General features: G+C 43.4%; 1 protein-coding gene across 1 annotated transcript; it reads left to right on the top strand.

Annotated features, from left to right (window-relative positions):
• The first annotated feature begins 729 nt into the window (after positions 1 to 729).
• Positions 730 to 6,191, top strand: LOC122206221 (zinc finger HIT domain-containing protein 3). The gene is made up of 5 exons (XM_042915205.1): positions 730 to 867; positions 996 to 1,027; positions 2,745 to 2,828; positions 4,069 to 4,152; positions 5,623 to 6,191. The coding sequence occupies exons 1-5, from the start codon at positions 782 to 784 to the stop codon at positions 5,802 to 5,804; spliced, it is 468 nt and encodes a 155-aa protein (XP_042771139.1). The 5' UTR covers positions 730 to 781; the 3' UTR covers positions 5,805 to 6,191.
• Positions 6,192 to 13,763: the final 7,572 nt, after the last annotated feature.

The following is a 13,763-nucleotide window of genomic DNA, read 5'->3' as shown; positions in this document are numbered from 1 at the left end:
GTATGTTGTGAAATTTGAAGAGGCACTCTCTCAGGGCTGTGCAAGTGCAGGCTAACACCGGCAGGACCCTAAGACAGAGTCTCTTCTCTTTCACCTCTCTCTCCTGCCTTAGGTCTAAGCTTTGAACTCCCAGAGGGAAGAGGCTGTGGCTGCTACTGCCTGGGTGTCCCCAACCCAGCCTCTGGGCAGTGCACTGCTGTCACTTGGAGCTCAATAAACATTTGGCAGTTGTCAAGTCTCATCTTTCTTCCCTGAGAGAAAAAGGGCCTATGCTGGGAAAAGCACATGTACGTCACTTGATCTAACCGATGGATCTAATTGGCCAGGGTCTGGACTTCTCATTTGCTAGACATAAGCAAACGAGATGTGGGGGGCCGGGGTGGGGGTGAGAACCCAGTGCCCTTGCAAGATTCAGAAAGTCCAAGCCAGAAGGTAAATGACATTTAGTCCCACGTATTCTTTTTACATGTGGGGCAACAGAATTGGAGAGTAACAGTGACTTGCCCTTAGGGACAGGACAGGGATACATAGCAAGTTCTCCAACGACAACTGTGACTTAATCCTGGAAGCCAAAGCTGCTACTGGATGCGCATCGAGTATATCGACTGTCTACTTATCAGGACTGGAGCGATGAGCAGGATCGATCCATTGCTTTTGACTGCCAGCAAGTGCTGCTCGCCGATTGGTCCGGGTTAAGGAAACAGAAAAAAAAAGGGCGTGCACGTGGTACCTTCCGTCAGAGACTGGCGCTTGCGGGTGAGAGTGAGGCTGGGGAGCGACCATGGCGTCGCTGAATAGTAGCGCTGTCGTCTGCGTGATTTGCTTGGAGAAACCCAAATACCGCTGCCCCGCCTGCCGTGTGCCCTAGTAAGAGTGGGGGTCGTGGGGGAGGAGGCCGGGTGGAGCCTGCGGGGCGGCTCGGGGACCCGGCGGGGGCTGCGGGAGGGTCCGCGAGGCTTTCCGGGCTGACGCGGTCGTGTTCTCTGTTGTTGCAGCTGCTCCGTGGGATGTTTCCGGAAGCACAAAGGTAAGACCCCGGCGCCCCGCTTGAGCCCCCGGCACTCCCCTAGTGTGGGCAACCCCCGTCAATCCCTGCCTCGTCCCACGGGGAACCTCTACTTGTGAATGCTTCCTCGGGTTTCGAACAGTGAAAACTTCTGCCCTGCCTTTTCTTTTATAGACTTTCTCTTTTCTTTTCTTTTCTTTTTTTTCTTTTCTTTTCTTTCTTATTTTAAATACTGGGCTACTTTGGTCTGACAGAGTCGACCCTAGTAGTTTCTTCATCTTAGAATTCTGACGCAGAAGCTGCTCTTGCTGAGGTTAACGAGAACGTTTTCTTTCCTTCAAAAATGTTTTGTTAGAAACAACGAGGTAGATCTGTTTACAATAAGGAGCGATTAGTCTACATTTTAACTCCAATTCGGGGTCTCTTCTCAGTCCTCAGGGACCCTTTGCCGCGACCGCATGCTGGGTTGACTCTTTTGTTAAAGTTCCTCATTGGTTTTTTGCCTCTCGTGTCCCCCCTTCCAGACTCTGACTCAGAGGTCCATTTCAAGCTGCTTCCCTCCCCCTGCTGTTTTTTTTAACCCTAATGACCGTGGAGCATTTTCAAAGGAAACTTTTTGGTTCAAGATAGGAAAGAAGGAGAACCGCTTTGCTGGAAATAGGGTTGTGGAGCCGGGTTGGGTAGGCTTTGCTCTGGCTGTGCAGCCCTGGGTGGCCCAAGAATCCCTAAGGCAATCTGGAGCAATCTGGAGCTCTCAACTGTGTGGCCGGGCTGCCGCCAAGGTCTTTCCTGAAATGCACATTTGAGTAATTAACTCCCTTGTTGAACACTCCAGCCTCTCTAGGAAAGGAAGCCAGTGATTCTTAACTTGGGTATTGCTCTCCCTAGGGAGACGCACTGTTACACTGTTTCTGTTTTACAGTAGCTGAGGAGGGTTGGGGGGCAATTCTGGCAATTGGTATTGACTCAGATAAACAGCCTGTGGTGTGTGAGGCTCACACCATTAAAGACCTTTCGTTCTTGAACACCACAGTGCCCTTGATGAGAGACACTGGTCTTGGGAAGAAAGGCCAACCTCCCTTTGTGGTATTCTTTTGCTCTTCCTCCACTTGTGTGGGCCCCAGCCTCCTGCCAGGCCTGCCCTGTCAATCAACTGGTAGTTGCTCATCACCATGTGGTTGCTCCTGACCCTGTTCTTTCAGGGGTCTGGTCCAGCCGTAGACCTTTCCCTCTGCCAGGAATGCTCTTTCCACCTGAAAGTGCCTCCTCTTTGTCTCCCGGCCCTCTCAGGTGATGTAAATCAGACTTTTCTCCATCTCTCCAACTGCCATCTCTAAGACTCAGCCCCTTGATGGGGGCCTGATGACTTTATCTGTGTAATTGGCACGTGGCACATGCAAATTTAGTGTCTGAAACTGCTGAGAAAATAGTTTGGTAATTGAAGTCAGTGTGCCACTTGATCTTGGTGAAAGCCCTGTGAGGTTCTGCAGAGTAAGTTGGATGGGGACAGATCCTCAGGATACACAAGACCTGTTTCCTCCACCCTCTGCCAAGCCCAGGGTTGCTTGTTTTCTGGATACTGCCCTGTGATTTGATCCCTCATTTCCTTTGCATCCATCATCCCTACCCACATCCCTTACCCTGAACATAGCTTCCCACCTAGATGCTGGCTTGGTGGAGAGGTGCAGCCTTGTTGCTAAAGTAGAAGTGATGTGCGCCTGATTTGTGTCTCTTTCAGAGGAGTGCAACCCTGAAACTCGTCCTATTGAGAGAAAAAGATCAGCTGTTACTGCAAAAACTATAAAGCCTGCAGAAGACAAAGGTGGGTTGGTTGATTTCAAACCAGCCAACCTAGGAAAAGGTTTCAAATAAAAGAAGCTGAAAGGAAAGAGATGTGGGTTGGGGCAGGGAGTCAGGAACGATGGCTTCATTAAGGAGCAGCACCTTCCTTAGCCTGGAGCACCAGGAGTGGGGCACCTGTTATGTATTATAGAGCAGCCTGAAGGTATTGTTAAGGGCAAGAAACAAGGAGGACAGAGGCAGAGGGGATAAAGCCTGTAGCTGTGGTTTGGGGATGAGGGGGGAGGGACCCTGCTGGTAGGATCCTTTTCCAGTCATGGCTTCAGGTTTCCCTCCATGGGCCTGGCTGGAGCTGTCAGTTCACCTGAGCTAGGCTTGGGTGGGCGACTGCCTTTGGCCTAGGTCACCTTCATGCTGCTGGGACTCTATGGATTTATTGTGGGAGTGGGCTGTCTCATCCATTTATCCACACTTCAGTATCTCCTGGGTTTCATGTACCATGCCAGTCTCTGAAAGCAGCCCCTCCTGCTGCCTGAACATTCACAGCATGGGGATAGCCTATTTCTGCCTTTTGAGAAACTTCCTTGTTGGGTTCAGGCAGTGCCAGAAATTTCTGGCCATGCTAAAAGCACAGGGCATTCATGTTAGCAGGTTTTTAAAAATTTTTTTTTAACATTTTTTATTTATTTTTGAGACAGGGAGAGACAGAGCATGAACAGGGGAGGGGCAGAGAGAGGGAGACAGAATCTGAAACAGGCTCCAGGCTCTGAGCTGTCAGCACAGAGCCCGACGCGGGGCTCAAACTCACAGACTGAGAGATCATGACCTGAGCTGAAGTCAGCCGCTTAACCGACTGAGCCACCCAGGTGCCCCTGTGTTAGCAGGTTTTTATAGAACACCTAGTTTTTTGGGTCCTGACAGGGCTGGAGCCATAGTGAGGGGACCTGGGGTGATAGGAATTGGAAAATCAGGCTCCTGTCCAGAAGACCACAGAGACACATAGAATAAACAAGTATGTGAATACTAGGGTGTGCTTGTTAAAGTCACTAATTCTTTGCTTTTGCTCTCATTCCCTTTCCAAAAAGAGGAATGTTGGTACAGTTATAAGTTCCAGAAAAGTCATTTTTGTTTTGTCTATACCTACTTTGTCCTGCTATTGTCACTTGTGTGCACATTTTTAATCTATTGCAGTAGTTGTTAAAATCTGGCATCTAGGTTTTGTTTCTAGTCCTAATTAGTTGATTGTGTTCTGTATTCCTCAGATGATGATGATGACTCTGTAGCTGATTTTCTCAATAGTGATGAGGAAGAGGACAGAGTTTCTTTGCAGAATTTAAAGAATTTAGGTAAGTCTTTGCTGTGTTTACTTCTTTGTCAATTACTGATAACATTTAATCCAAAGAATAACGTGATTTTTTGGTTATTAATAAATACAGTTGACCCTTGAACTGTGCTGGGGTTCGGCTTCACTCCCCAACTACCATGCAATGAAAATTTGTGTATAACTTTTGACTCCCCCAGAACTTAACTAATATTCTAGTGTTGACCAGAAGCCTTACCAATATAACATAGTCGATTAACATATTTTGTATGTTATATGTATTATATGCTGTCTTCTTACAATAAATGAGAGAAAAGGAAATGTTAAGAAAATCATAAGGAAGAGAAACACAGCACTGTATTTATGGGGGAAAAAATCCTTGTATATGTGGGCCTGTGCAGTTCAAGCCTGTTGTTCAGGGTCAGCTGCACTTGAGTATGGCGTGCAGAGCCCTTATGTTGCATGATTCTGTGAACACTGAGGGCTTCATTCAACACCTCCCAGCCTGCCTACAACTCTCTTGCTCTGGAATCCTGTTTTTGTGGGTTGACAAAATTCTCCCTCAAGGCTTGGTTCAGGTTACCTTTCCTCAGCTAAACTTCTCTTGACTTTTTGTTGTTCTCAGAAGTAAGCCCTTTTTTGCCTTCCCATCAGGCCTTGTAATACACCACTCATATTTTATAGTAATTTCTCTCTCCCACACCAATTTGTAGGGCAGGGGCCTACATTTATTCCCATGTACCCAGGGCACAGTGTATGGTCTAGCCATTAATGCAGACTGGGCAATCCCAGGATCTGATTTTTCAGAGGGATGCAGGTGTTAACAATGCCCAGCGTTTGTGTAGGACTGTGCAGTCAGCCCTTATAGCAGTTCTGTTCTGTGTGTGATTAGTAAGCCAATGTAGTTTCTAAAGATGGAAATTTTCATTGTTTCCATCTCAACGTAGGCTGACTGCTTGGTACCCATTCCCATGGTAGTGATTAGTTATACTGAGGGTGAAGCTGAGATATGAGGGTAGGTGTGAAAAGTTTTTCAAACTGCAAAGTACCATGCAGATGTGTGTGTCCGTTCATTGCTACAGATCCTGCTTTGCAAGGATCAAGTGTTTGCTTAAACAGCATTCAGAGTATGTAGTGTAACTGTCCTCACCCAGTGAGAACCTTCAGGCCTATGAAGAACAAAAACATGCCAACAGCTTAGTGCTATTATTTTTTATATTTGTCCTGGTAAAATATTTTTTCCTAATTGAAATGGCATAAAGTTAAATTATTTACAGAGATACCAAGAACAAGAATCTGTGATAGCATTTAACTTGGAAATCCTTTGATATGCTGATCTCACCTTATTTATGTGAAGCATTGGTTCAGTTCTTGGTTTTAAAGGTTAAGGGGGATACAGCACTCTTGATATTTGTTGCATTAGAAACATTTAGCTTTTATCTATCTCCATCTGTTCCCACTTGAACTCACATTGGCTTTCTTGTTCATTTTTAAGGGGAGTCTGCAGCATTAAGAAGCCTACTGCTCAATCCACACCTTAGACAGTTGATGGTCAGCCTCGATCAGGGGGATAACAAGGCAAAACTCATGAGGGCCTACATGCAGGAACCCTTGTTTGTAGAGTTTGCTGACTGCTGTTTACGGATTGTGGAACCATCCCAGGATGAGGATTCTTAAGATGGATTATTGTGCTGCTTGCTCAATCATGTGCGTGGCTCTCAGAACTTGCCTGCTCCTCCTCCCAGGAGAACAGCTAGTGTGGGGTCCTGTGAGCAAGGGTGGTGACTTCCAGGGCATAGGCCACCTGATGTAGGGTAGGCCGCATAAGTCTTTATGTCAAAAACTGTGGCATGGATTTCGGGCAAGATGGGGGACACTCAAGGTGGCAAGCCCTTTATGGAGAGAGAACTTGACATTCAGATAGTTGTCTTTAAATGTTTTAATTTTGGTACAGGTTAGACATTACAAATGATATCTTTTGTCAAGTTTTATACCCATTTGAATTAAAACTTCCTCAGTGTTGCTAAATAAAATCAAGATGTGATTCTCTGATAAATTGCATTGTTCATCCTTAGTTCATAATTGCTTGAAATTACGTTAAATAAATCAACATATTAAATAGTAAGGTTTTCTTTTTTTTTTTTAATTTTTTTTTTAATGTTTATTCATTTTTGAAAGCACAAGCAGGGGTGGGGCGGTGAGAAAGGGGGACAGAGAATCTGAAGTAGGCTCCAGGCTCTGAGCTGTCAGCACTAGGGCCCAATGTGGGGCTCAAACTCATGAACCGTGAGATCATGACCTGAGCCGAAGTCAGATGCTCAACTGACTGAGCTACCCAGGCACCTGAGGGTTTTGTTCTTTTTAAAGGAACTAAATGCAGATATCCCAGTTGAAATTTTAGGGTTAATTTCAAGCTGACTTGACCTGTTCTGTTTGTGGGGAATCGAAGATGCCCAAAGGTAGTAAATGTGGGAAGTTCTCTGTGGCCCTGAGGTTTCTTAGTCACGGTTTGGTAACCAACCCGTGACATCTGTCAGGGCTTGAGATGTAGGTGGGAGCCCCACGCCACTGGTGGCTGCAGCAGCCCTGGATTGCGGGCGGGAGCTGTTGCTTGCTCATGTGTACTTAGAGCTGCTGTGGGAGTAGTTTGGCAGCTTGGTGTCATTCAAATGTCTTTGGCAAGGCAGCTGGCAGGAAAAGGCCTTTTGGACACAAAGCACCAAAGGACTGCCCAGCCAGGTGAGACTAGAAGGTGAGAAGAACTCACACATGGCCCAAGCTGTGTCTTTCCAGCATAACCTGATTAAAGCCAGTAACACTATAGGGTGAAGGTTCAGGGCAGATGTCAGTATAAGACAATGGACACTTTCTGCAGTGTAACTTGATGGAGCCCTGGAGAGAGAGATATAGCTTATCTCTGGCTTCTAGGAATGCCACCTGTATGGGTGCCTAGAGCAAATGCTAGAAATGCAGGTCGTGGACAAGTACTGGTATGATTCAGTTAACATTCTTTTCTCATTCTAAACCACTGGCAAAGTCCAGAGTCCAAATATTTAATTTATATTAAAACATAAAATTTCACATCCATTCTTTGTGATGCACAAGGGAGCTCTCCCCTACTAGGAGTATTTATTACCTGTCATAAAACTACTTACAACTGGAAGAACAGTTATACTTCTGTTTACATTCTGGCTAGCCTGCGTGCTGTCATGGGAGATTTTATCCAGATTATGCCCTAGAGAGTAATTCCTCTGGTATGGAAATTCACTGTTTCCTTCCTTTTGCCTTGTCAGTGTCACTTAATCTTTGCTGTGACCCCATGTAGTAGGTTGAGTATTAGCCCACGTTCCATGCTGGTTCTTTTACTCTGACTGCCCATACTATAAAAACAGAACTCTTGGACGACTGACTTACCTGCTTGATTTGCTCCACTGGAACAGGAGATAAACCAAGTGATAATTTGAGGAAAATATGCTAAATCCAGTGCTATTTGAGGGAATAAGCTGTCATCAAACCCAAATCTTTAAAAAGTGGGGCAAATTCAATGGAGATTCAGAGGAGATACCAGAAGACTTGGGCAGTTTTTAAAAAGTGAAAGGGTTCTGGAAAATTCCTAATTGTAATGATGGTAACAGCCCAGACCTGCAGCTAGCTGGGAATCTCAGGTTTCTGATTTCCTGAGCAGGGTCAGGATGGCTCTGGTCCCAGCATTAGTCCTGTTCCCACTGTGGACTCCTGGGCTTTGCTTCCTGCCTTCTATAAGATATGAGGGACCCAGAGCCATGGTGGGCAGGACTGCCATCCTGTCACACAGCTTACCTGAGGCAGCGCTTGGATGGATGCAACACCAGCTTGTTCTTGTGCTGTCTGGACTGTGAAGCTACTTGGGCTGGCCATGGGGAGCTGGAGGCAGGCCCAGACCACCAGCTTCCTCTGAAAGCCGCATACACCCACAGCTGCATTGGCCAAGTCCAGGCCTAGGGGCCAGAGATGGATTACTGCCACCAGGAGGCTGGTCTGTGCCTGGGGCAGCAGGAGGGAGCCCATGGGAAGAGGAACTTGACACGTGTTTTTCATCTACACCATCCAGTTCTTTAGAAGCAAGGAAGGCCATTCTGATCTTAAAAGAAGAATGCCGCTTTGTAGTGTTCAATTTATTAGCTCTCTTAAGGGAAATCAAAACTATGTTTAATAAAACAGCTTAATGAGGTAAACTGAAGGGCACCTGGCTGGTCAACAGCTGGATACCTTCAACTAGATTGGCGCCATGTGGCAGAACTTTATACCCAAAGCAACTGTACTTAGGTCTTACATGTGCTACCTTAAAACTAATAACCTTGATATCTAATTGATAGACCATAAAATTCACCTCTTTGAATAAAGTGTATAATTCTGTGGTTTTTAGTATATTCCCAGAATTGCTTATGCCACTCTTTCTGTGTCCGAACCACCCTGCAGTGTTGCTGGTATTTCGTACATGAGGAGCTTGAGGCCATCTAGTGTGTGGTGGCAGGGTCAACCTTCCACCCTAGGGCCACCTGATACCAGACTACCCACTGCCCATCCTGACTGCTGGAGTCAGATACTGACTCTCCATTTCTGCCATGTGCACTTGATGGCTGTGGCACCTGCGTGCAGCTTCTGGATGTGTTTCTGAGTTAACCAGGAACAAATGGCTAAAGGGTTTGCCCAGAAACAAGGAAGAAATAAATGAAATGTTGGTTAGAACTGTTAGTAGCCTGGCTCTGCAGCAACACCCCATCTGCTGAAGAAGTTTGGAATAGGTACTTTTTCAGTGAATGGCTACCTCGTGCCACTACATAGAGTAAGGAGGTAAAGTGAATACCTGAAGCAAACCTGGCTCTAAAGAACACCCATCACACTTAGTGAAATATGAACTTAGTTGAAAGATGGGTTTCTCCGCAGTGTTGCTTCACAGAGTTGAATATATGGCAGTTTGGGTTGTGATGACAGCTTATTCCCTCAAATAGCACTGGATTTAGCATTTTTCCTCAAATTATCACTTGGTTTATCTCCTATTCCAGTGGAGCAAATAACAAGCAGGTAAGTCAATGGTCCAAGAGCTCATTACACTTCTAGGCCTAGGTTTTCAAACACTTGTAACCTACTGAAACAAGATGTTAATTGAAAGATGGTCTCTACACAGTGTTGTTTCATAGAGGTTAGTATATGGCATTTTTGTTATCATTCTACGCCTAGGTTTTCAAACTTTCTAACTTAGTGAAATATGAAGTTAGTTGAAAGATGGTTTCTCCACAGTGTTGTTTCACAGAGTTGACTGGCACTTTCGTTATACTTCTAGGCCTATATTTTCAAACATTTGAACTTAGTGAAACGATGTTAGTTGAAAGACAGTTTCCACACTGTTGTTTCACAGAGATGACTCTATGGCACTTTCCTTATAGTTCCCCACATAGGTTTTCAGACACTTCTTAGTGAAACAAGGTGTTGCTTGAAGATGGTGTTTCCACATGTTGTTTCACAGAATTGAGTATGTGGCACTTTCTTATAGTTCTTCACATGGGTTTTCAAACACTTCTGACTCAGTGAAACATGTTAGTTGAAATATGGTTTTCTTCACAGTGTTGTTTCACAGGGTTCAGTATGTGTCACTTCCAGTGTACTTCTAGGCCTAGGATATCAAACATTTCTAACGTAGTGAAACAAGATGTTATCTGAAAGATGGCTTCTCCAAAGATTTGTTTTACAGATTTGACTATATGGCACTTATACTTCCCCCCACCATAGGTTTGCAAACACTTCTAACTTAGTGAAACAAGATGTGAGTTGAAAGATGGTTTCTCCACAGTGTTGTTTCACAGACTTGAGTATATGGCACTTATAATTCCCCACATAGGTTTTCAAACACTTCTTTTTATTTTCTTAATTTTTTAAAACTATACATCCAAGTTAGCACTAATGATTTAAATGAGGAGTAGAATCCAGTGATTCATCCATCCCCTACATACAACACCCAGTGTTCATCCCAACAGGTGTCCTCCTTAATGCCCCTTTCCCATTTAGCCCATCCCCCCAGTCACAACACCTCTAGAAACCCTCAGTTTGTTGTCTGTATTTAAGAGTCTTTTATGTTTTATGTTTTGTCTCTGTCCATGTTTTTATATTATTTTTGCTTCCCTTCCTTGTGTTCATCTGTGTTGTATCTTAAATTCCAAAAATGAGTGAAGTCATATGATACTTGTCTTTCTCTGGCTAATTTCACTTAGCATAATACACTCTAGTTCCATTCATGTTGTTATAAATGGCAAGATTTCAATTTTTTTGATTGCCTAGTAATACTCCATTGTATATATATATGCCACATCATCTTTATCCATTCATCTGTCGACGGACATTTGGGCTCTTTCCATACTTAGGCTATTGCTGATAGTGCTGCTAGAAACATGGGGGGTGGGGCATGTGTCCCTTCGAAACAGCACACCTGTATCCTTTGGATAAATACCTAGTAGTGCAATTGCTGGGTTGTAGGGTAGTTCTATTTTTAGTTTTTTGAGGAACCTCCAGACTGTTTTCCAGAGTGGCTGCACCAGCTTGCATTCCCACCAACAATGCAAAAGAGATCCTCTTTCTCTGCATCCTTGCCAAAATCTGTTGTTGCCTGAGTTGTTAATGTTAGCCATTCTGACAGGTGTGAGGTGGTATCTCATTGTGGTTTTGATTTGTATTTCCCTGATGATGAGTGATCTTGAATATTTTTTCACATGTCTGTGAGCCACAACTTCTTACTCAACACGTGTCCAGATGTCTTCTTTGGAAAAGTGTCTATTCATGTCTTCTCATTTCTTCAGTGGATTATTTGTTGAGTTTGGTAAGTTCCTTATAGATTTTGGATGCTAACCCTTTATCTGATATGTCATTCACAAATATCTTTTCCCATTCTGTCAGTTGCCTTTTAGTTTTGCTGGTTGTTTCCTTTACCATGCAGAAGCTTTTTATCTTGATGAGGTCCCAATAATTCATTTTTGCTGTTGTTTCCTTTGCCTCTGGAGACGCGTTGAGTAAGAAGTTGCTGTGGCTGATGACATGATACTCTATATAGAAAACCCAAAAGATTCCACCAGAAAACTGCTAGAATTGATTCATGATTTCAGCAAAATTGCAGGATATAAAAACACACAGAAATCGGTTGCATTCCTATACACCAACAATGAAGCGACAGAAAGAGAAATCAAGGAATCGATCCCACTTACAGTTGCACAAGAAACCATAAAATACCTAGGAATAAATCTAACCAAAGAGGTGAAAAGTATACACTGAAAACTATAGAAAACTTATGAAAGAAATTGAAGAAGACACACACACACACACACACACACACACACACACACACACACACACAAAGGAAAAAGATTCTATGCTCCTGGATAGGAGGAACAAATATTGTTAAAATGTTGATACTACCCAAAGCAATCTACATATTCAATGCAATCCCTATCAAAGTAACACCAGCATTCTTCGCAGAGCTAGAACAAATAATCATAAAATTTGTACGGAACCAGAAAAGACAGAATAGCCAAAGCGATCTTGAAAAAGAAAACCAAAGCAGGAGGCATCACAATCCCAGGCTTCAAGCTATACTACAAAGCTGTAATCATCAAGACAGTATGGTACTGGCAGAAGAACAGACACTCAGATCAATGGAACAGAATAGAGAACCCAGAAATGGACCCACAAACGTATGGCCAACTAATCTTTGACATAGCAGGAAAGAATATCCAATGGACTAAGACAGTCTCGTCAGCAAGTGGTGCCGGGAAAACTGGACAGCGACATGCAGAAGAATGAACCTGGGCCACTTTCTTACACCATACACAAAAGTAAACTCAAAATGGATGAAAGACCTCAATGTAAGACAGGAAGCCATCAAAATCCTCGAGGAGAAAGGCAAAAACCTCTTTGATCTTGGCCGCCGCAACTTCTTAACACGTCTCTGGAGGCAAGGGAAACAACAGCAAAAATGAACTACTGGGACCTCATCAAGATAAAAAGCTTCTCCACAGTGAAGGAAACAATCAGCAAACTAAAAGGCAACTGACAGAATGGGAGAAGATATTTGCAAATGTCATATCAGATAAAGGGTTAGTATCCAAAATTTATAAAGAATTTATCAAACTCAATACCCAAAAAACAAGTAATCCAGTAAAGAAATGGGCAAAAGACATGAATAGACACTTCTCCAAAGAAGACATCCAGATGGCCAACCGACACATGAAAAAATGCTCCATATCACTCATCATCAGGGAAATACAAATCAAAACCACAATGAGATACCACCTCACACCTGTCAGAATGGCTAACATTAACAACTCAGGCAACAACAGATGTTGGCAAGGATGCAGAGAAAGAGGATCTCTTTTGCATTGTTGGTGGGAATGCAAGCTGGTGCAGCCACTCTGGAAAACAGTCTGGAGGTTCCTCAAAAAACTAAAAATAGAACTACCCTACAACCCAGCAATTGCACTACTAGGTATTTATCCAAAGGATACAGGTGTGCTGTTTCGAAGGGACACATGCCCCCCCCCCCCCGCCATGTTTCTAGCAGCACTATCAGCAATAGCCTAAGTATGGAAAGAGCTCAAATGTCCATCGATAGATGAATGGATAAAGAAGGTGTGGTATATATATATATATATATATATACATATACATATATATATATATATATATATATATATATATATATACATATATATACAATGGAGTAATACTCGGCAATCAAAAAGAATGAAATCTTGCCATTTGAAACTACATGGATGGAACTGGAGGGTATTATGCTAAGTGAAATTAGTCAGAGAAAGACAAAAATCATATGACTTCACTCATATGAGGACTTTAAGAGACAAAACGGATGAACATAAGGGAAGGGAAACAATAATACAAAAATAGGAAGGGGGACAAAACAGAAGAGACTCATAAATATGGAGAACAAACTGAGGGTTACTGGAGGGGTTGTGGGAGGGGGGATGGGCTAAATCGGTAAGGGGCACTAAAGAATCTACTCCTGAAATCATTGTTGCACTATATGCTAATTTGGATGTAAATTAAAAAAAAAAAAGTAAAGATAAATAAAAAGGAAAAAAAAAAAGTTGCTGCGGCTGAGGCCAAAGAGGTTTTGCCTGCTTTCCTCTCTAGGAGTTTGGCTTCCTGTCTTACGTTTAGGTTTTTCATCCATCTTGAGTTTAGTTTTGTGTATGGTGTACAAAAGTGGTTTGGGTTCATGCTGCTTTTACATGTCACTGTCCTGTTTTCACAACACCATTTGCTGAAGAGACTGTCTTTATTCCAGTGGATATTCTTTTCTACTGTCAAGGATTAGTTGGCCATACCTTTGTGGGTCCATTTTTGGGTTTTCTATTCTGTTCCATTGATCTGAGTGTCTCCTTTTGTGCCAGTACCATGCTGTCTTGATGATTACAGCTTTGTAATACATCTTGAAGTCTGGAATTGTAATGCCTCCAGCTTTGGTTTTCTTTTTTAGGATTGCTTTGGTTATCCTGGGTCTTTTCTGATTCCATACAAATTTTAGGATTGTTTGTTCTAGCTCTGTGAAGAATGCTGGTTTTATTTTGATAGGAGTTGCATTGAATATGTAGA

Source organism: Panthera leo, chromosome E1 (genome assembly GCF_018350215.1).
Source record: "Panthera leo isolate Ple1 chromosome E1, P.leo_Ple1_pat1.1, whole genome shotgun sequence".
Classification (NCBI taxonomy): Eukaryota; Metazoa; Chordata; class Mammalia; order Carnivora; family Felidae; genus Panthera; species Panthera leo.
The sequence above is the reverse complement of the archived record's forward strand: the minus strand, read 5'-3'. Positions and strand labels throughout refer to the sequence as shown.